The sequence below is a fragment of the Oryzias melastigma genome, linkage group LG6 (assembly GCF_002922805.2).
Source record: "Oryzias melastigma strain HK-1 linkage group LG6, ASM292280v2, whole genome shotgun sequence".
Taxonomy (NCBI): domain Eukaryota; kingdom Metazoa; phylum Chordata; class Actinopteri; order Beloniformes; family Adrianichthyidae; genus Oryzias; species Oryzias melastigma.
The window spans coordinates 15,429,364-15,453,841 of NC_050517.1; the positions used below are offsets into that span (position 1 = coordinate 15,429,364).

General features: G+C 37.5%; 1 protein-coding gene across 9 annotated transcripts in view; it reads right to left on the bottom strand.

Moving 5' to 3' along the window:
* Positions 1–24,478, bottom strand: part of plekha5 (pleckstrin homology domain containing, family A member 5) — a 98,071-nt gene that overhangs the window by 34,096 nt on the left and 39,497 nt on the right. For all 9 annotated transcript variants that reach the window (XM_024282389.2, XM_024282390.2, XM_024282388.2 and 6 more), the window contains 5 exons: positions 16,133–16,216; positions 6,562–6,682; positions 6,357–6,461; positions 4,459–4,531; positions 1,418–1,518 (listed from right to left, as the gene is read on the bottom strand). In XM_024282389.2, coding sequence (XP_024138157.1) covers positions 1,418–1,518; positions 4,459–4,531; positions 6,357–6,461; positions 6,562–6,682; positions 16,133–16,216 — 484 coding nt within the window. The remainder of the gene's footprint in view (positions 1–1,417; positions 1,519–4,458; positions 4,532–6,356; positions 6,462–6,561; positions 6,683–16,132; positions 16,217–24,478) is intronic.

Sequence of the window (24,478 nt, forward strand, 5' to 3'; positions counted from 1 at the left end):
CGTTTGTTACAGTTTATCATCAGTGGAACATGGAATGTAACCAAGCAGCACTGAAAGTATTGTCAGTTTTTAGTTTGTCAAACTGACTTAATCAAAGTTTAAAGTAATCTGTGATGGTATTCAAGCCTCGTTTTCCACTGTGCAGTACGGTACGGTCACGTATTTTGAGGGTTTCCATTATAAAATTGAGCCATTGAACCATACCATTTTTGGACTCCCGTTGGTAGTAAAATTAACGGATCAAGTGACCTGCTGGGGGACCTCTATTGTTGTTGCTGTTAGCTTCGGTTTTGCTGTAGTTGCACTACTATAATGCAGAGCAGCCTACAACCCACATGCACCGTAACAATCCAACTCTGAGTAAAAGTGCTCACCTGAATTGCCTGGAGCATTCTAAACTGGAGCGGAGGGTACAGTATCGTACTGCTCAGTGAAAACAAGGCTTCAGAGGACCTGATGGGACCTGCTTTATGCCTCGTTTCCACTGAGTGGTCCAGACCAGACTGAACTGGACCACTGCGGCATTTCCATTATAAAATGAACCCATTAGACAAGACCAATTCGAATCATTTTTGGTCCCCCGTTGGTTATAGGTCCATAGAAAAATGGAACGGATCAGTTGTGGCGGAGCTACTGTCGTCATATGATGTAACCCATTGATTGTTGAGAAGGTGTTACGACAACAGAAAGCATCTGACTAGCACTTTTTCTGACTCAAGATCCAAGCCGAATTGTCCTCTTTTAAACTGTATTCTTCTTCGCCTCCTGCAATATTCTTGCAAAGAACGTTAAGTTCTTTACAGTCAGTATTCTCCCTTATCCGCGGGGGTTAGGGACCACAGACATAATGAATCCAAGAACACGGAGAACCGCTGTAATCGCACCATTACAACTCACAGCTATGTCATCGGTCTACACCCCACATTCGCCTTGATGGTCCAACACTCTATGAAAAGGCTCACTTGAACCTCTCGGACCATTCTAAACCGGCCAGGAGTGGACCGGTCCGGACTGCTCAGTGGTAATGAGGCATTAGGGGTCTGATGGTAACAATGCTTTCTATAGTTTCATAGAAGTTTAATTCCTTTTTGTCCAAGCGCGCTTCATGGGTTTGTTTAGAAAGTGATTAGATCGTACTACAATTCAAAACCAACACCTGACTTTTATTGAGTGTCAAGATTTTTAAAGAGGTATCATTACTTCTGAAAGTACCACCAATTTTGTTTAGGTGTGTATGATGACAGTGTACTTTTACTTCAGCAATAAAAAAAATAAAAAAAAGTACATGTGCATAAAGTATAAAAATCAACCTAAAATGTTTTGACAGAAAATATTTTCCTTTTCTTGTTTTTATAGTCTTTCAATAACACAGTATGAAGACTTACAAAGTTGAGATTAAAAAAAAAACAACACTGACCTTGAAAGCATATTTTCTATTAATGTGGTCGTCCTCAGCACATTTGGATATATGAAAACTCGGTAGGAGGATGCTGCCAAGAATCCCCTCCTCTTTCTCATCTGCAGAAAGAAACATGCGTTTGTTAACACATGCCTTCATAAGGAGGGTCCCACATGTGAATCCAACCATAGGAACAGATGAGAAGTGATTCTGTGTCCTGTCCTGCTGACATCTTCCAACCCTCCAAAAGTTAACGGGTCCCACACTGACAATCGAGCACTGTACACAAGGGATTAGTGTTCTAAAAAGAGATTAGCTCACCCTCGAAGTTTTGATACAAACTGCAGTGCTGACCTTAAACACCACAGGGAAACTATTAAAGCTGTACTGTATCTGCTGTAGCTGCAAGTTCAACATTTAATTGCTCATCCTGCATGTTTTTCTAATGAAAAACCACAAATTCAGCTTCCAAAAGCTAAAAGCATTGTGGGAGATCCTGGATGCTTTATAATAATCTGATCGTTGCAGCGGATGGCAGCTGAGTTTAGAAGAGGGAGCACAGTTCGTGACCTCTCTGCCCACTTTGTGCTGATGGATACGATTTCCTCATCTATCTATCTGGATAAAGCCTTTGGCTCCACCGCCGTCTGTGGCTTTTGTCAGCCGGTGGGCGGAAAGAACACGACACAAATGACCAGCGCTAAAAATAACAGAGACTAAATGCTTTTCTGATCAGCACAAATGATGATTATATCTGTATCAAGCAGCACGGCTGAAATACTCTGGCTTAAACCAAATGAACAAACGCTTCTGTGTTTTCAGCTCCATTTTTGACTTGGCAACTAGAAACTTTATCAGTTTACTTGTGGAAATAAATCTTAAAATCTCTCTAAAAAAAGGGTAATAAATAAAGTAAATAAATAAACTATAAATAAAGTTTCAAATCTAAAAAGCATTTAAAAGTTAAGGCAGATCTAAGTATTTATTTTTTGGAAAACTCAATGGTCAGAAAAATAATGGATTGTGTGCAGGTTGTCGGAGTCCAATGACATTGTTGTTTGTTGCAAAGTCTGAAAGACTTGTTTAGTTTTATGAATTGGAATCATAAAGATTTAGCCAAAATGTGATTAGGGTTATATGCAGTTGGAGTGTAACTTTAAAGCCTAATACAGACATGGACAAGGGTCCGCCTCAGATTAACCCCATATTTTCCATCTACTTCTCCGGCAATCTCCACCTTCAGGTCTAATCATCTATTAATCGTCATCAGTCCTTCTCCAAGCCTTGTGCCTGGTAAATGGAGAGAAACAAGTATCACCCCGATTAATGCGAACGCAATTCCTGATTTGTTCGTAACTTAGGATTTGTGTGTGCGCGGTCAGGGGATGTGCTGCAGAGAGGAAATAATCACTTCTGGGTCATATTTTTATTTTTAAAAAGAGTAAGTGTTTTAAAAATGTTTATTATTTGACATATCTGTTTAATAAAGTGGGGAAATATCAAGTTTCACCAGATAATATTCACAATCTAAGTTCAAAGGAGCTGATAAGAAAACTCTGATGACCCAGCATTCGAGTAGTATTTAAACGCATCACTCACGGACAAATCTCTGAGACGTGAAAAGAGTCTCACCCCAGATTCGTGAGTAACTCGTAACTCGCACTAGGAGTGAGTCTATTTTCTCTCTATACTGGTAGCTCAGAATCCAAGACGTTCCAGCCTTTTTGACCCGTCTTCCTTGAATTTATCTTCAAAACATCTCATTTGAGCTGGCCCTCTGCTGTGTTAGTTCTTAATCCTCTCCATCCTCATTAATCTTAAATAAACTCTACGGATCTGCTGAATCACACATCATCTCTGATGTCATCACCATTTCTGTGAACACTCCTGTCACTGATCATCCGGGACACATTCCTCCACCTCTTCACACACCTCACCTCTATTCTTTACTATCTGCTATCTCATCATTCCACTCCAGTACGTCTCATTAAGTCACAGCTAACTCTCATCCTCCACCTTTACAGTTTTCTCCTCATTTGTACAGTTCATAATGGAACTTGAAGACAAAAACTATGTCATCTTGAGTTTATTTAATGCGTCTGATGAAGCTAATGTTTGCTTCATATAAGGAAGGCCAGTCATAGCTTTGAATTGACTTGATCCATTTCTACATCTTTTTTTTAACTTCTTTGACTCTTAACTAGACACAAGTCTAACAAAATACGCTTGTCTTAACATTCTCCATCTATCATTGAAACTTTAAGTGTTATTATTTAAGGGTTGGCATTAGATAACAGTGAGAGTCGTGTCTGCAGGTGTAAAATCATATTTAATTACTTGAAAAACAGCCACTTACTGACTAAAGTGCTTCAATTTTTATAAAGTTTCAAGAACTGTCAGCTGCAGAGTGAAAAATAGAGAAAAAACTAAATGAGAGATTCAAATGCATAATTTTTATGCATTCAAGCATTAGAAAGTAGTTTTGGGCAAGTCAGAATTTAAGTAAGTTTGTAAAATCCAACAAAAAAGTAAATAGCATTTGTTAACTATAAATTACTTTTTTATTTTAATTAGTTTAAAATGTGGGATGACTTCTTTATTTCAGTCATTTTTGGGTTAAGATTATTTTAAAATAAATTATGATTTAAACTGGATAAAGGTGGAAATTTTACTTAAAAAAAAATCAATCATTCGGTAACACATTTTAAAAACATGTCCTTATATTACAGAAATTATGATTTTTTACCCTATTCCCTAGATAAAAATCCAGCAACCTAAATGTTATTTCTTCAGCATGGTTTAGCATAACTTATTTTAGGTGTCATTTAAATTGATTTAAGCCAAATTACTATTAAAAAAATGCAGCATCATTCCAAAAATGATTTTATTCATTGTGATATGAACTATTCTGCTTCTTGGAAATGATTGATGTCTGAAACTTTCTAACGAACCGCGTCTTTTCAGTCGGTGCTTACAAAAGGCCCTTGAAGGTCACACATTTACCTAAACTAGTAATTACCAATCGCTGCATACGTTAGCTGTGCAATGACAGGACTTACCTCTGTAGTAGAAGAGGCACAGGTCAGACAAGACGAACCACCTCTTTTTCCACAGTTTCATGCCCGTACTGTCCTGCAAAAGCCCCAGAAAACAGACGACCTTTACTACACATGTCCTGAATAAAACACACTTTAGCATTTCTGATGTGAAGCAAACTGCTTAAACTTTGATTAATATATTACCAATTTTTACAGAAATAACATATGCTTTTTACTGTAATATTCTATCAATTTTAACCAGATTGCAACCTTTTTTTTCATTGCATGAGCTACACTTGGACACTCGTCCAACTGCTTAGTAACTAATTACTATTAAAGCTAAGTGTTAACTTGTTCTTCAATGTCCACTCAAGTCACTTGAGACGTTTCTGGATGAAAGACACAAAGAGGGAGTGCAGAGTATTGGCTTTTCTGAAGGGATTTACTGGAAAAAATGAGCAGATTTCTTAATCTGAGATTCTTTCCAGAGACAAAAGTGGGAGGGAGGGAGGGACCCAAACAAGTCTATCATTATGGTCACACAGCAAGAGGGCTGCAGTTTGCTCTAAATGGAAATTTTCCTCCCACAAACCAGAATGCTTTACAAATTAGTTTAAAAAAAGATCCACATTAGCAGATGTAGCCGAGCTTGTTTATGAGGGAGGCAGAAGTGAAGTGTAACAAGACGTAAGAGCGTTCAACCACATTCACTCACAGTCCTCCTTAAACCAATCACAGCTCCTTATTAGGTCCGTGAATAAACTTTATCAAAAGTTCTATCAGTTCATTTTAGTTCTGTGTAGATGCACCAAGGATCACATCAATCACCTTGGCATGTTGATTTCCCAGGGGATCAACTGCAAAGCTGCCGCTTTCCTTCAGCCAGACACTTCAATAGGCCCCAGGTTTCAATGAGGCAGGGAAATAAAAGTGCAAATCCAGCTTTTATTCAGGGTAGCAGATTTGTGAGTCTTTTGCTTGATCTGCATCACCCTGATTAAGGTCTCCAAAGAAAAGCAGCTGGCAGCTGCAGCAGAGGAAGCCATCGCATGTTCAGAAAAACTGCAACCCGAGCCCTACAATCACAACTGATCTCTTGGTTGGAAAAGGACAAGCTGAGTCTGTTTCAAGCTTCAGGGAGCCCAGAACCAATGTGTTGAAGTACTTTCCACACAGAAACACTGGACTGAGCAGTGTTCAGTTCTTAGCTGGACATTTATAAAAGGTTGTCTGTGTTTTGTGGTCCTCTGTAAAAATGTAAGGTTTTTAAATGCACCTTATGGTGCGTAAAATACGAGAGCCTGGAGGCAAAAAAATGTTGAATGTGGCTTGGTTTAAAATCGATGTAAAAGGTTTTATTTTTAAAAAGTAATATCTACTTAACATAATCAAATTTAATATGTCTGGATTAAAAAAATTATAAAAATACACATGATCACCTTTAATTCTTACACAAAGATTAGACCACATCCAAATTCTTCCCCTTTAACTGAAGAGGCATTTGAAGGGAAAGGGATCTCCAAAGTAGTTTTTTTAAGGGAAGGGGAAAGGGACTTTGAGTTCTGTGTCCCTCCTCCGGCAGGGCGAGCCACGCCGTACTGTGCTGCTGAGATAAAACACTTATTTTCACATGCGTGTTCTCTGATGCTAATAAGTTTACATTTAAATTTAAGTAACAACTTTTTGCTTTTGCATGGCTTTTAAGTATTTTCTGACTGCTAGCAACTATGCTCTAACGTAGATTACTAGCAAATATTGATGATGTCATCGAGTATTAGTGCCGTCCGAACTTGAAGACACTATTTTCCATCCGTGCGGAGGGCTAAATGTAGGGGGAGGGAGAAGCCATAGGGGTGGAGGACGAATTCAGATTTAGCCTTAGTGTTTATTTTGTGATTGTTTCATAAAATCCGACTCACCTGCTTGTAAAGCCAGTTCTTCTTGATAACTGGAGCCGTGGGATTCCGTCTAATGGAGTTGGATCTCTTTCCAAAGTTATGGATCTTCTTGGAAGATCTTGAGGGCTAGACGTAATAAAAATACTTAGTGAAGCTCTTGCAACTTTCCAGTGATTTTGATGTGTGTAGCATGTTTGGGCATCTTGATTTTGTGTAAGGAACGCACCCGTCCTGCTGGACTGTTGGCATTGGTGGTGCAGTCAGAGCTGCCTGTGTAGTTGGAGGCCTCACTCATGATGCTCTGCGGTCGGTCTTTCTTCTCATTCGCTGGCACTTTAGAGGCAGATCTAAACAAAAGATACAAGGTAAATAGGTTATTATAAAAACAGCATCTGATATATCCCTTAAATTCTATAAAAGAAGAACGAAAGGACTATGCAGCGTTTGGGATTTGTTTCCTCGACATGAACTTTTAAATTAGAGTTCATTACTATAACAATGGAATATTGCATTGTTGGTTGAAAAGAAATAGTTGGTTGGAGATTTTGGGCTGCAGCTGAAACAAAAGCGAAGAGCAAGACAAATAGATATGCCATTTATTAGAATAGCTTAAGAAAATGGCAACCAGAGATGTCCTAAATTTCATCCTGTTCTTGTCTACAGGGACCAAGCTGGGTCAGTTAACAGACTGAAACAAAAATGCTGCAGCGCCAGACAACAGTTGTCTTTCAGAGTGTTTCCACTGTGATGAAGAATGGTCAACCACTTCCTAACAAACTTCTCATCTCCAACTGGAGTTTATCAAAAATGAAAGAAAATTAATTTTTATGTGTTTTTAACATGTTTTTGTGACATTTTTCTGATGATGGAGGACTAATAAAAAGAAAATCATGCTAAAAAAAAAAGCATTTAGAGTATTTCTAGAGTATTTCTTTACTCAAATTGTTGTGCATCAGGAGCAAACAACAAATGCAGTTTGAACAAGAGCATATTTGAGACAGAAAATATGTGATATGTGGACAACAAGCTCCCTGCTCCGAGCTTTCAGCAACATAGAAGGGAAGGGGGGTGGGGTTGCTCTGTGGCAACAGTCCCGCCCACAACTCCAAAGCAACTATCCAATGAACTAATGAAAATGACACAGGTCATTAGATTGATAGAGGGTGATCGGAGTGGGGATTTTAAGCTTCAATTTCATTTAAAAATAAGAGTTACACTAAAATTGGCTTCACAACTTTATACTGTTACCCTTAACTTTTGCCAAAATACAATTTGCTCACATCAGCATCAAGCAGTTTCTACTTCAATTTATACTTTAACGTTTTCTTCATGCCATTGTATAATTCATTATGTTGAGTGAGGTTGAGGGCATTCTGTGTGTTTTATAATTTTATTTTTAATTGTTTTAAGCCTGTAAAGTTTTTTGTTACTGGTGTATGAAAAGCGTTTTATAAATAAAGTTTGATTTTAAATAAGAAGAGTAACAGACTTAATCTACAAGATGTTCATTGCAGAGAAAAGTGTTGACAGAGCTGATCCCAGATGCAGACAGATGATTAAGCTCACTGACAGATTTGTTTTTTTCTTAAAGGCAGTGGAATGAAGCAGCTGCTTGATATCATTTTTGCTTGGTATTGATTTTACTCAGGAAAGATGATTCCCTCATCATATTTACATTGATTACCAGGGTAGGTGAACACAGGCACAGCGCGGGGTTCAGTGGCATTTACATGAATCCAACAGCATAATCAGAGAAGCTTCTGGGCGACAAAGTTTGACTAATGCTCTCTAGAAAAGAAATGCACATAATTTCGCATGGCTAATCATGGATGAGTGCTTGTGCGGAGCAGTCAGTGGAGCTCGCCTTATTTTCATTTAATGAGCTTGTTACAGTAAATGAGCTTTTAAACACCTAAGTGAGGGACAGAATCCACACTGGAACATAATCAATGGCACGTCGACTGGCTGTCAAACATGAAGGTTCAGTGAAGTGGCCGGTAAAGTGGCTCTGCGGTTGATAGAGGGCTAGCTCTTTTTGATGCTTTATATAGTGCAGAGCTGCGTCTGGCCTGTGAGCTGGAGATAATTAGCTTGAATCTAATAATCAATCTGCATGCAGAGAAAGTGAAAGTGGTTTGAGCGTACAAAGAGGCTGATAACTACAGGCTGATGCAATACAGTTGATTTCAGGATCAAGCACTGTACTGTGCTTGCATTATTTTTGAATTACTCCATTACAGCAGAGTTTTACTTAAGCATAATTTGAATTTCTACCACTTTTTAAGGTTTAAATGGCCAGGACAAGATTTCACTTTAACCCTTTAACACTGAGGATGATGCTGGCAACATCTAAATAACACACGCTCACACCATAACCCAGGGGTCCTACTGCGGACGCCGGAGCGGTCTGGCTATGGCAGATGACTCACATTGGCCATGGATGCTGCGGTCCTGCTGCAGCCATGGGCTCTGGTGCTGACCTCAGGAGACTCCAAACTCACATAGGTTCACACGATAACCCAACATTTATATAGGAAGTACTAGTAAACAAACCCTCATTCCACTGTGATTTTGAATTATATTCACAACACTTCTTTTTCTGCGTAACTCATCTTCATACAATGGGTAAGCAGGAAACTTGTATTAATACTTTGGTCTGATATAGGGTTAAATGTACAGATTTGACAGTGTTAAACGTATTGTGTAACAAGTAGGGGAGACCAGGGTTGGTTGTCACAATGATGTAATGCTTACAACATGGTGAAAACAGTGATAACAGCAGAAAATAGGTTTTATTCTGAAAAATGTACCGGATGCGCTTTATTCTCGCTTGTATGATTTATGAAAAAGATACGGAGCGCTGTTGAGGTCGGACCAAACTTGATGCAGTGTGAGTGCCTCTTGCACTTTTCAAGTTACGTACAGTCCCTGGCGTCTGCACTGGAGACAGACCGGGTGCAGTATGAACCCGGAGTAACTATTCACTCGTGAATCAACTGATTCTGATGTAGAGCAAAGTGGCTTTGAATCTTGGCTTTGCATTGATACCCGTATAACAATATAAGCCACTTTTCTCCACGTCAGAATCTGCTGGGCTGCAACAACTGCGTAAGCACCTTCCTACTATAAAATGTTTCATTTCATCGCAAGGCTGCTTTTCTCCACTTCAGAATTCACTGCAAATACGTTAACTGTGTAAACGGTTGAAGAGTTACTGTAGTCAAAACAATGTAAACACTGGAACTAAAGCGCTGGTGTCAAAGGGTTAAAAAGGTGTCATACACCAATTATCTATTAGATTTCCTGCATGAAACTATTGAAACTCAGAGTGTCTCTGATTTAACCAGAACAACCCAAAGAAGTACGTTAAGTTTAAAGAATTAACTTTAAAGAATTGTATTTTTATTAATTCAACAAAAAGTAGACCACACATCAGTCCAGTTCTGAGGTCTTTACACCGGCTGCCTGACTGTCAGAAGATAGACTTTAAAGTTCTTTTACTGGTTTATTAAGCTTTAAATGGTTTAGCACCAAAATACGTGATTGACCTCCTGACCCAGTACCAGCCAGATCTCTCCGGTCATCTGACTCCCGCCTTTTGTCAGTTCCTAAAGTTAAAGCCAAACATGGAGAAGCTGCATAATTTCAGCCTCTGTGCTTCACAGATTTGGAACGGACTTTCAGAAAGCTTTAGACCAACTAAAACTCTCCATTTATTTAAATCCAGTTTCCTTTTTACCTTTATTGTTTTTTTAATCATCACTCCTTTAATATTATTCTCTTTTAAATGTTTCTTTAATTGCTTTAAGGTAAAGCACATTGATTTGTCTTTGTGCATGAAATGTGCAATACAAATGAACTTGCCTTGTTTTATTTTATCAAAAAAAAATAATTTTCTATGAACTTTCAAGCTTTAAAACACCAAAAAAAAAATAAATAAATCTAAGCAAAATGCTGTGAAAAGAACTCAAATCATAAGAGTTGCGCAGCTTTCAGGCTAACTCCACTCTCCCAATGGTTTAATATTCAATTTTGCACAGCAGGCCAATGATATAAATCTTAAAGAAAGCAAGAAATAACTAGCAAACAATTAAAAAGCACTCCAAGTGCTTTATATATTATATATATTCAATTGTGCATATTAATGTGGTTTGAAGTTCACTGTACAAACAGATAAAAGGATTTTAAATATTTTTTTTTAACAAAGTAAATAAAAATATTAATATTAAAGATTATTTAATTACATAGTACTCCATAGTTCAACCACTGCTGTAATGTTGAACTATCCTTCCATTCCTATCTGTAACATATGTTGTTGGTCTGTCTCCTTTAATCGAGGATTTCTGGTTGAGGCTGGTGCTCGTCTCCTGAGAGCACCGTTACACAGAGATAATGATTGTATTGCAAGAATACAGCGTTTTTGTTTACCTTATTCCAGGGTTAACCGCAAAGTCAATGAACCTTTAGAGAAGCTGAATAGCCCATGTGATGCTTCCCCTTCAATAAATGCTTTTCTTTTTTAAATGATCCACAGGCAGCTGTTTGGTTGAAGAGGCTACCAGTCTTTCTACAACCTCAGGACAAGGTTGTTATTTGATTTTATCAGTCAAAATTAATGATGCTCCAGATTATTATTTTTTATATATTTTTTATTGACAGCCCTGTTTATGTAAATGACATTTTTACTCTGGTGGGAGCTTTGAAGCAGAATCTGTATTGTTGTTTTTTTGTAAAAAGAAAAAAAAATCAATAAGTACTTTTTAGATGAGTTAATATACGTTTTAGTTATGCAAACACTTTACAGTATTGTCCTTTCTACAAGTTATGGCTTTGGATGATGGGAAATGTGGAAGCTCTTTCACATTTGTGAAGCTGATGGATTACTGATGGATGTCTGTTCTTGATGCAGCTCTATTTGAAGAACTTCAGATCACAGATGCCAATTTAAGACTTGAGATTTTGCCTTCTTACACATTTAACTCCTTCCAGATTTCTTTAATGATTTAAACCCTTTAGCACTTCAGAGTGAGCAGTAAACAGATCTGTTCGAATAACTCTTGGAGCAAAGTTGAAACCTCCTAAAGAGTTTTTAGGAACTTTTTTCATTTCAGTCTTCCAGTCCGTTTGCAGCAGTCGGTTTACAGAGGGAATACATTTGTGCCAAATCTTGATGCAAATCCACAGCCACCATCTTAATAAAAAGGCCAGTACCATTTATCATTCTCTAAGAGCCCCTAAAATGTTCCATCCTAACTTTTTATGGATGAAACATAAAAGTTTCACCCATAAAATGTTGCATTTTGTAGCCTTAAAACGCAATAGGGTATGTAACGAAACAGACTGCTCTTGATTTTGTCAATAAAACCAGATTAAACTTTTAGTGCAAAAACAGTGAGGATGGATTATTTGCCTTTCAAAGCCCTTTGGAAATGAGCAAACTCAGGATGTGTCATCAGTTCAACACAAGTTACATACAAACTCAAGTCATTCTAGAATTTAGAGGAATATCAAATCAAAGTACTTCAAGTGGGTTTGGGCTTCTTCTTTTGGCCGTTTCTTTTGGAAAATGTTTCTATAAAACTAAGATTTTTAAAAGCTGAAAGATCACAGTCAGTCTGTAACAGAGTCGGAGAGACATTCTTGAAACTTGGCACAGAACCACACAACAAATAGTCATTAATAAATATAATTTGACTTACAAAATTGGTCAAAATGTTTATGTCTCCTCAAAAACCACAAACAGTCAAACACCAAAGCTTCTCTTCTCTTGGATGTTCACTGAAAAGTTACTGTAAACTGCTTGAGCAAAGCAGCTTTCTTAAGAATTCTGAGTCAACAGAAAAACCAGTTTGCCTGATCTCTAAAATGTCTAAACGTTGAACGACGTGAGTCAAATGTTGAGATTGTTGTTAAATTACGGCCTGGTGTTGAAGCTTTGTGGTTTCAGGCTTGTGATGGGTGTGCCACATGTGTGGAGATAAACAAAATCTGGCTTACATAGTTGAACAAACTAACTCAAACAAGATGACATATCACTTTGGTCGCCACTTCGTTATGCAGTTTTGCACTGATTTTTTTTTTATTTTCTTATTTAAATATGAGGTAGTTCATAATGTAAGATGCACAGAAAGAAGAAAAATAGCAGTTCTTTAAAGGAGTTCCATTATAGGATAGTCTCATGTCAGTTTTCAGTCACCATGCAAACATTAAGCAAGTTTTAGGAGAAAACTGTTACTTTTTGTAAATTATATATATCTTTTATGACAGTTAACACTAGAAACAGTTTTTCCATATATCTGTACATTCATACAGACCAATAAATAATAATAAACACTTCAAAGTCAGATGATTAATTCTGCAATACTTTGAGTCAAAATGAATGTGTTATGAGTGCACATGGAGGCTGATTTAAAGACATGTGTTAATTTGTTGCTTATTTTTATTCAGAAATTTATTTGATACAAAAATGGTTCTGGAATTCCACCATTTAAAATAAAGATATACACAGGTAACTTTTTTTATCTTTGACCCTCTGCTACCAAACTTCCACAACTAAAAACAATGGAAACACTTTAAAGTGTTTGCATGACTCTGGGTTGATCCTGGATCCACAAAGATTCCACACAGATGGCCCTTGAGCCGACTCATGACTGCATGTACCACTAAAGACGGGCATGAACATATACAGCACTGACATTCACAGAGGTGGGGGGAGAGTCATGCCTCACATAACCTCAGCTGTAAGTCACACATCAGTGTATAGCAGAGTGTATATATAATCCTTATGTAATTTATACACCAGAGCTTTATGTCAGAAAGATCTGAAAAAAATAAAACGGTTGATTTTTGGAATTCATCAAACTCAAGTAGAAGAAAAAGGCAACAGTTCTTGTAATTGGGGGAACAAATTCAGTTATAGTAGATTTGGTACGTTTTTGGTATCAGTCTTTTTCAAATTTTAGAAATGGGATAAAAAAAAACTCATATTCAAAGTTAATAGTGTGCACAACAATGCATCCTAACTGCATTTGTATAAGACTGAACTGTGTTGTCCTTGCACAGGGAGCCGTCCTACATCTCATTACTACACATCACCACATGGATATGGTGCAGAGAGGCAGAAACATGTACCAACAAAAGAAGATCATTGTTTTCTTTCCAAGATTGAGACCGTACAGCTAATTGAACAAATCTGGAGTCAAACTCAATTACACACGCTTGTTTCATGGTTATATATTTCATATTTTCCATTACTTACATACTTTTTATTTTTTAATAGAAAAACAAATGACTATTTTGTGATGTTGAGCTAGACTGAAACTTTTGATGACAGCCCCAAACTGAGGCAAAGATTTGTGTTTTGGATTTATTTAAAGTGCAGAGGAGATTAGACGGAGATTTCCAGCCAGACCTCCTTATCCCTGTTGCAGCTTAAATCCGTCTTTGCCTTTTATTACTCAGGACCACCCCCCACCCACCCATTATTTTTGCAAGAACCCGGCCAGCAGTTGGCTGAAATACACTGTAATAAACCTAAAAATAACTATCAATCAAGCAGCTGTTCTACCAACTTGGCTGTTTCGTTCCCCCAATCAGCCTACTGTACAGACGTTGGCAGGAATCTCTGAAGATAAAGGGCTAATTTATGACTCAGATATCATCTTACACTGGCAGGTGATGCTCTGTGGTGCGAAAAACTGCAGCAATGTGAGAGCAGCACAAGGAGGGAGCGGAATGTCACAAGAAAGTGCAGTGTGACATTTCTGGCATGACAAGCTTCTTCTAACCCGTCTCCTGATTACTACATCTCTTCTGAAAGAAAATGCCACCCAGAAGGATCTAGACGGGGGGAAAAGGGTTTAAAACATAACAACACATTTCTGTAGAAGTGTCCTAACGGGGCATGAAATATCCACACACGCAGAGCTGTTTATGTGCATTCAAAAATAGATTAAATTTTGAATTCCATGGTTGGGTTTTGTGCCAATATGGACCCCTGTATCCTTTGGACATTCAAATGTGATGATGGATACAAGAAAAGAAAGGTGAAATGTAACTGCAACGCTATCAAGAAGCCCAATCAGCATCATTTCAGTCCTTAAAGTTTCAGAGAGGTGCTTTTACTGTAGCTTAAGCTGCGTCTGGAGTCTAAAGCCGTCGGCATAAATCCACAGAACAGGAGAAGAGCTGATACGTGTTGCTCAACACTGAGCTCTGCCTCTGAGGGAATCTTCAAAGATGGCGTTACTGTCACTTTGTGGGCTGTGATGGGGCTCGTGAGGGTGGGAGACAGATTAGGCTCAGCTTGTCTGTTTGTGTTTATCAGGAATTCTTTGAAATTAAACTTGATTTTGCTGCTCAAAACAATCAAACTTCCTGACAGAGACTTAACTGAACTAAGCAAAGCCTGATAACTTTGCAAAGTTGTTTTACTAGTAATTAATTTCACAAACAGCGCAGATGATGAACATTTTAATATGACTCGATGTAGGTAAAATGTGAACTGCCACACTCCTACTAATTTTTTAAAGACCCACTCTGATGAAAATGGTGTTTTTAACACTTCTTGTGGGATTTTTTTTTAGATGATGATAAAGAAAATTAAGCTTATAAATTCTGAACTGACATCTGTCTCAAAAATGTACAGCTAGATAGCTCACTTGTGGCTGCACAATATGAGAAAAACTTGCGATGTGGGATATTAGTGTTAAATATTGTGATTACTATAAAACTTGCGATAGATTAAAAAATAGAAATATATATATCATGTCCATTTACCTGCAACCGCTTTGTTTAAAAAAAAAAGGTCAACATAACTTAACTTCCAAATGACCCACGTCTACACAAGAGCCCGGGATCTAACATGAAAAGGATTGGTAAAATGTGTATACACCAGGCATGTGTGATGCGTTCAAGAACGCCCTGACTGAATTTTGAACACGCTTTTAGCATACAGTGTTCACACTGGACTGTCGCAACTCAATACTAGCACGTGCTCACAGTTGTAAGAGGCTTGATGTGAAATGTCAAAAGCAGGCCTTGAAAACTGACTTAAACTTGTGTAGTGACACATATATGTGTGTCTACATAAACTTTTCATTGGAAGTGTTCTCCGGAACATGTGTTTCCAAGCCAGGTCTGAACGTAGAATTGAGGGCCTAATTTGATTCATCAAATACTTCAAAATGCCATGAGATTGATCAGTATAAAAAAACGTTCCGTAATGTTTATGAAGACAAAATCCCACAACCTAAATGTCTGAAAAAGTCATTTTTCATGTCGATCTGAACCCTTTGTTCCAAAATCTCCTCTGAATCTGAGCAGCCCCGCATGTAAACAAATGGGCAACAGGAAGTGACAGCTGGGTTGCTCCACGCCCTCCATGCCATGCCCTCAACCCAGAGGTGAACTTCTTATGAACTACTGCCACTCTTTAGAAACTATGTCCAAGATTACGATACTGATTTTTTTAATTTGGGGTAAAAACTGCACATTCTTAATTAAATGGGAACACTTTACTTATATAATAAATCAAAATATGATCAGTGGACATTTATTAGGATTGAACTTGGACTAATAACTATATTTCCTCATGTTCAGAGAGCGCATAATGAGGACTGATAAAGACTGGGATATTGGATTACAAGAGAGGGTGCATTGAAATGGTTTGGAACAGGGACTACATAACTGAGAATTTTAAAAATGGCAACAAGTTCCATGGAGGTTACACATGAACATGAATACTGTACTAAAAATGCTTCCCAGTGACTTTCTAACAGTAAAAACAAGAGACTTACTGTTCGTTGATGACAAAGATGCAGTTGTCTTGTGAGGGCAGGCCTGAGACGGGATGCTTGCAGGTCACCTTCCTTTCATTGTGACTATTAACAAAAAAAAAAAGAAGAATGATTAGAATTGAGCAATACTTGGAAAAACTATGTACTGATACCATAATTCAAGATTCAAGATTGATTTATTGTCATATGCACTGCTTTCATTGACATGCAACATAATAAAACATACAAACAATAATGAAATGTGGACCTCAAACAGTTACAAGAAAAAACAACCGTTCTTTTTTAATTCAACCAGAGAAAACAAGCCTCTTGAGGGAACTGAGCCACCTTCCCTGGTGTAATAATAGTGGTGCAGATGTGACCCACTCATCCCTTTGGCCAGTCCCAGCAGTCCACACTCCCTTCAACAGCAGCACACAGAACTCAGGAAGCTGGAATCAAAAGCTTTCCAGTACAGATGAAGACGGCCAGGGTTGATGACCAGAGGCATCTGCCGTCTCTCCAGCAACAACGACTTTCATTGCGGTTCATTCTCACAAGTCAATATTGCTTTAAAAACTGTTCTTTCGTCAGTTTTTTATGCGATCTTGACACATAAGTCAAGAGCCGCTCCTCTTTTGAGGCTCCTGCTGCCTTCACGTGCCGGATAGCTGCTCCCCATCTCAGCGATAAACAGAAGAGAGTCGAGTTTCAACCCAAAAATAACAGTTTTTAAACATGGCCTGCTCGTGCGCTGAAAAGAGCGAATACCAAGAATGAAATGAGGGTTTTAGTTTCAGTTTAGCTTGGAAAATAGCGGTCTCCACAGCTCTGCTCTATAATTACTAGAGACAGTGTTGGCAGCAGAGCTCACTATGTGGTATTGCACAGACCAGTGGCACCATGCTTCTCTGGTATCCTTCACATATGTGAGTACAGCTTCCACGCAGACTGGGTACAGATTTAAAAAGGGGAAAAAGAAAAAGGCCTGGATTTGTTTCTCGGGTACAAGATTATGGGATATTATTTAGGGCTGTACATACACTACGTCTCAGTTCCCAGTTTAAAAGGCAGTCTTGTCAGAACCATCACTTGTTATCCTTTAAGTTCTAGTTTTGAAAATTGCTGATTATTCTTCATAAATAAATTTACACTTCGTGTTTATTTTCATGTTGTGCTCTGAGATGAACAAAATTGGGAATCATCTGAGCTTTTCAGTACTAGAGGAAAGGGGTTACCCTTCAATGTATTCACAACAGAAACCCGTTCAGGAAATGTTTTATTAATGACTTGACTTCAAACTTAGCAGAATGAATAACTTTATTCCCATATGCAAATATTCCTGAGGCTTTTGTCCATGTGCTTTTTTTTAATGATCCTGCGGAGACAGGCACCACTAGAATGGACCACCAACAAAAAGAAAATACCCACCGAACAATAATGTAATAGTTTTGTTTGAAACTGAACAAGAACCCAAAGTGTGTTTTCAGTAAAACCAATCTTACTTTGAATTTGAACCCAACATACCATGAGCTTGTTGTTATTACAGCTTCCCTGAGTTGCTTCGCTGCTGTTGTCGAGCACATAGCTCTAAGAAAAAAACCTTAGCCATAACTCCTTTTACGACTAGAAACAGGCTGTTTGCTGGCAAAAAAACCTACCAGTGACCTGCATGAAATAGAAGGTTGTAGACCACTCGGTGGTCACATGTTCACACATATTTTTTCCTACAGGCCTCCTGTGGGGGACAGGCTGTAGTGAACACTTGTACAACACAAAAGGATATTTAAGGTTGATACACAGGTATGTGGTACAGATATTTCTTTTTTTTCCCCAGCACCACCCTGAGGACTGCACAAGGGGCAGGTAAGTGCTCCTCACGTGAAAAGTGCAGGATCCTTGAATGAAGTTTGACTGTTAGAAATGAGGGAATTTGACAATCAGACCACAGTTCCTTAACAAGAAGGAGGATCTAAGGGCAGGGATACCCAGTTTAGCTTAGTCTGTTTTACTTAGTTTAGCAACCAGCTATTGTTCATATTTTTTTGACTGACTTTCTGCTTTTGTATAATTACTGGTATGAAGCCCAATGAGACAATTGTTTCAACAGATGCACTGAAAATCCTGGAACTAGTTTTTAAAAACCAAGAAAAGGTATTAGCATTAGCATCATGCTAATGCTACATTGCGGTCACCAAATCAACTCTTTTATTACACTTTCTGTTACAGTAAGTCTAGCTGGTTGGTCTTCCAGTTCTTACTGGCTCCTGTTAAAAATCAACATATGTTCCGCTGCTTCATCAGCCGAAACTAAAAGTAACACAAAGAAGATTAGCAGAAGTGTTTACCTTTCGCACAGACGAAGAAAGTGGTGACTAACTATCTTTTACTCACTAAGGAGGAGAAAATGCTCGCAACTGGCGAGTGTTAATTTCAGACGCTTCAAAATAAACATATATCGAGATAGACTTATTCCTCTATCGGGATAAAGTTTTACCGCGATATCTAGCATTTTATCGCCCAGCCCTAACTTCACAATACGCTTCCTACATGAATAACAAATGTTCTGTTTTCAAGTCAACCCGTGTATGGGTGCATGTGACTAAGCCTCAAGGTACAGACTATACACGCCAACCCCCACGAGTGCAATGAAATGAGAAAAGTTACAGCAGCTACTGTATAAAAGGAAAACACATCAAAGTAACAAACTTAACATTGGATTTGAAAGTTCCTGGCAAAAATAACAAAAATGGGTGTGTCTGTGTCCATTTTTGTTGTGCAACCGTGCCATCCACCCACTGACATGTCAGAGCTCAGTATAATAAAACTGTTTTGTGAGTTAAAGTCTTTTGCAAAGTAAGTGGTTTTGTGCTGTTCTGACCACAATGGAACAATTTCCCAGACGAACACTAAAACCCGTTTCCAGTGGATTGTTCCTCTTTAAAGCTGTCCCCTACCAAACATTCAGCTTCTGAGGGAAACATCTAAATTCCTTAGCTCATCTTTTCATTTTATCTTCCAGTCTCTGAGTTTTTTTAATGGTTGCAGGCTGTCTGCAAAACCCAGTGTGGAAGAGTCCTTAACGCAGGAACACAAACAGACCAAAAACAAACTAAAGAAAAGGTTGCAGTCTTAATCTTAGACACTTCATTTCCCTCATCAGCAGTTCAGCCACATACTGTTATTGATGTCTTTTTAGGTGCAGTCTCATTAAAGTCATACGCTGAAGTGCCTGAGGTTATTAAAACTGCACAGGAAAGCTAAAATAGATTAATCAAAATCACTTTGTAGTTCCTTTCTTTACTAAAAGCACAAAAAACCCTTGGCCTTACAGTTACTGAACACATCTTTGTTATAGCTAGAGTTATGAAATTAACATAAAAAAGACTCATAAAATTAACTTTACATATAAAAGTTAATTTTCAAAAACAAAGAACAAAGTTGTGTTGCCTTTAGAGTTATGCAAATTAGTTATTGCTTCACACAAAACATGATTTTATTCTTATATTGCATGTTTTTGAGGGTATTCATAGCAACATAGCACCTATGCAACCAATGATTTTTACAAAAGATCCATAAATTTATTATTTTTTTTTTTAATCAATGATTTTTCCGCAACAACATATTTTAAAAGCAAACCTTTTATACATAACTTGTATAGCTTTGGCTCATTATCGGTATACATACTTTGGGAAAAAAAACACTTTAAATTTAAAATTTTAATAGAGGCACACCACCTGACACCTGCCAGTGTGTATACTGTTCAGTTTTTGCAGGTGGAAACAATTTAATAGTTTCTCAAACTTTTCCAGAAAGTTCTATGAAAGATGGAAAGATTGAAGAGTTTTGGAAGTTTAGTGGAAAACAAGTAGGTGGTAAAGTCACAAGTTAGGATGAAACTCTGTCCAGCAATTTCACATTTTCACAGCAAATTTCAACAAACTACAAAAGCCCCCCAGAAACAGTTGTTCTCGTTTAAAACTTGACTTTAGAGTCATTTATACATTTTAGTCTACAAGTGTTCAACTCAAGTTATGACTGACAGTCATGAAGATGATCAGAAGCAGTGAAGAAGAACCGAATACTTCTGATAAACAATTATTAGAACTATCTAAACAGTAAAGTGAGGATTTTTTTATATTTTATGGATCATTTAACATGTCCTTAAAACTTATTTAGAAAATGCAGCATTCCAAAAATCATAGGCAAAATTGAATAGACATATGTTCTCAAATAAATAATTAGCTGATGAAGTATTAATAAAATCATGAAGATAATGTCAGTTCTTGAGGAGGACACAGTTTAGTTTGCAGGAGGTTCCTTGACCTCAGTTGTGCAGTGGTGCCAACGAAAGACTAGGAGTAATGGCTTGACCACCCATCAGTGTACTGGGGCTGGGCACTATTCTGACCCTGTCCACAATAATTAGCAGTGAGCTGCAGTAATGAAGAGCTTAAGGTCTTGGGGTCACTCCAGTGCTCCACTAGCTAAGCTTTTATTACTTGGAGTGGGTCTTTGATCCCCTTCTAAGGCGAAGACAAAAACCAAAAGCCTCTAAGAAAAGGTCCACACATTAAAGACAGAGTGAAGAGACTTCAGGAAAACGTGTGTGTATCTTATAACTTGAGTTTGTGGAAAAACTGTTGAGGCTTAGCCAAAGTTGAACAAATCTAATCTATTGAGTTATCACAACTACAAATAGTTTCTCCAAACTTTTCAACGGAAAAAATGTAATCATAAACTTAAAATACATGACCTTACGACCCATTATGAGCCATTTTATTTGACTTGAAACAACCGTTTCAGTTCTAACTGTTGGAACAATCTTAAATACAGAGGATAGCCTGAGAAGGAGCATTTAATATCCTTGACACACTAAAATCCCACTCCAACTATATATTTTTTGTATAATTGTTCCCAGTGATATTTTAACTGTGAAGTTTTTTGCCAAAATATAAAAGTGTTTGTCTCTTTTTTAATACATATTTTATACACAGCAGGAGTAGCTCATTATAAATATCATTCTGGGTTGTGGACAGGTCTGTTGACACAGAGCAACTCACCTCCTTCCCGTCGCTGAGAGCTCTGTTTCTGCACTTGCGCACAAGCGTATAGCCTCTTGCTAACATTAGCTGCACAAAAATAATGGCGAGCAGTATCAGATCAATCCAGTCATGCAGTTTTGAGCCAGAATTACAATTCACTACAGCAAGAGTGTTGAATGCTCATCTAACAGTGAGCTGGCCGGGGTGCATTCAGGTGGACGGGAGACTTGGACACACCCATTTCAGTAGCTACGTCACAAGTTTGGGCATTTTCAAGCATCCGGTTTTCATCTGCTCCTGATTTGAATAAAGAAATACTCCAAAACGGTGTTTTAATTGTAAACAATTTTATATAAGTCCTCTATAATGAGAAAAAGTCAGGTTAAAAACTCAAAAAAGATGATTTTCATTGGAGTGAATCTTTAAAGAAATGTCATTGCTGTTGAAAATTAAAAAAACGAATTTTCAGTTGACATAAAGCTCCTCCTAAGCTGTGATTTTTTTATTTCGTATAAAAAATTGCTTTGTTTTTATTGTGCCAAAAAATTTATTTAACATCAAAATATTTCATATTTTACTAAGAAAAAACAAAAACAGATAGCATAATCCAATACAATCACTATACTTTCACACAATCCTGAGAAAAATTTCTAGAAACTGAGTGTCAATATAGGCCTGTACACACACATGCCTGAGCACTATAAATCTAGTCCAAATCTGCAAGAGTCCAAAGGAAGAACTGAAAAACCTCTTGAACAGACCCGGTTACAACTCACACAGCACGGTCTTTTGGTGTAACCAATGTCTTTTATTAATGCACACAATGCTAATCCTATTATACAGGACTTGAACAGATCTTTTGACAAGGCCGCTGAGAACAGATTCAGGCTTTCCATATTATCACCCCTAACAAGCATGGAAAAGAGTTGGACTGCCGTGGCACTTTTCAGCAGCACACAGACGCTCACTCAAGGTATGAAAAGGCTTCCTTACAAAGGTCGAGCTGAATAAGCAGAATGGGCAGTTTATGTTTATGGGAGGGCATGCAGGGGGCATCGAGGGACTAAAAACAGGAAGAAAAAAAGCCTTAAGGGGGGCTTTCAGACCTACTGACGCTTCATGACATGAAGTAATGTGCTGTCAAATAACGGGAATCCCCAGAATATCTATTGAAATATTTACAACACATGGTTATGGTTTCATTAGGAGGATCAAAATATTATGAGAAGAGGAAAATACCAATGTGGCTTCTTGACATATAAAGCATATAAATATTTTTATAAGCAAAATAACTCAGAGAGATCTCATCTACGTTGATCTCTGACAAATTTGGCAACAAATGAAGAAAAAGTCAAATCATATCAAAGTCAGACTTGAACTGCAGCCGGAACCCTGATGAGGTCTGACGTTCACTTAGACCTTTATGTTTAACAAGAGAATCCAGCTGCTCATCTGATGGACGGATTGAATTTGCATCTCGCTCATTTAATCACAGCTGTGACAGAGGGTCAAAGGAACACAGCTGAACTCCAGAGAATCTCAGAAAGAGAATGAAGACATCCGATATTTACTTCATGCATCAAAATTTATTATAGTTTTCACCCACAGAACATGACATAACTACATTTTTAAAAAAAGTCCAGAAAAAGCTACAATCAGCTGTCATATCATGCTGTCTGTGAGACAGCAACGAGGCTTTCCCATGAAACTGAAATAGCAGCTCCTAAAGCGTCTTTAATGAATCAAATTTATTTCACATTGAGCCACATGAAGTTTCCACCTCGATTTTCAGACCCTTGTTAACTACTCACTGTTCAATTTCAAGCTTCATTTAGAAACAACTCCGGGCTTGAATACAAAATAGCTTCATCAAAAACAAGCAACACTTTCTTTTTTTTTTTTCATTGGAAAACATATCTGCACCTTTTTTAGATCTGCTAAACGGGATAGAAGCAGCTATGGTATCCAGTCTAGTAATTAAAGTCAATTTTTGGGGGGAGAAATAAACATACTGAGGGCAATAGAGGATGGCACTCTAAGTTTTATGTAATAACTTAAGTTTTGCTGAGTTTGCATACTTTGAAACTAGACTTTTTGTAACAAATGAGAAGTAACATTTACTTTCAGGTGATGATTCCTCTTTCTGCAATGTCCACTGGTATATTTAAATGGTCAACTTAAAAAAACACAGAACTGAAAATGTTGACCCACAGATGGCCAAAGGTCAAATAAATCCCTGCAAAGAGAAGCATTTTTTTTTTTAAATATAACAAGTTTAAATCTGATTTTGACCCAGTCTTACAGAGTTGTTTGTAAACGGGCACAGAGCCAACAATTATGTCTCTCTTCTTATTAAACAATCACTGTGTTTGCATCTTCACCAACTAGACACTAACCAAAGTTTTTCTATTAAACCAACTGTCTTCCAAATGGGATTCTTGGATGGTTTGATCTTAACTTTTTTTTTTCACAAATACCATTCATACTTGCATAAATAAGTCGCTGTCTTCCGATAATTAACAAATTACTTTACAAACACAATCTGATTTGGCAAATGTAAACAAACAAACATACCATCCTAATGACAACAGAAAGTTCTTCCTTCCAATGGTATGATGAGAAACGAGGTATCGAGTGACACTCTTTTGAATTTCTCTCTTTTAGGAGAAAAAAAATGTGACCGAGCAACATTCTGACAACTTCTGACAACAGTTCATCTATACTTTTAGGATGTTAAACTGATTTTAGACCCACATGGACATAATAAATAAAGTTTTAGAAAATAGCAATTACACATAGTTTGGAGACTCATTCATAAAATAAAAAAAGGAAAGTTTGAAAATGTTTTGGATTAAATTCTGGGAGTCAAAACTCAAAGACAACATACGTGTCCTGGATGATGCAGTGGCAGCCTCTCATTAATAGAGTTTACAATACTGTACTGTACAGTTACCCAGTACTGTAGTGTGATTGACATATTTTACTGTTAAATAAACCTTATGCAGCTCAGAACTGAAAGTCATAAACAAAATGTGGTGATGCAGATGATAGGAATGAGAAAAGTCGGACTGATTCATACACAAACAAGCAGGAACAGTACATTCAGCCAGCCTCCATTAACTATGATGCAAAATCAGTTTCATCCAAAAAATTAATGAGTCACGTCACATAAAGATGTGTACCTGACAACACACATAAAAAATAGAACTGTAAAGAAAAATATTTACAAGGAGATCAGTCTGGATGTTATATATATATATATATATATAAAGCAACTCATAGACCAAAATGTGGATGTAAATAACAAAGAGAAAGAGAAGAT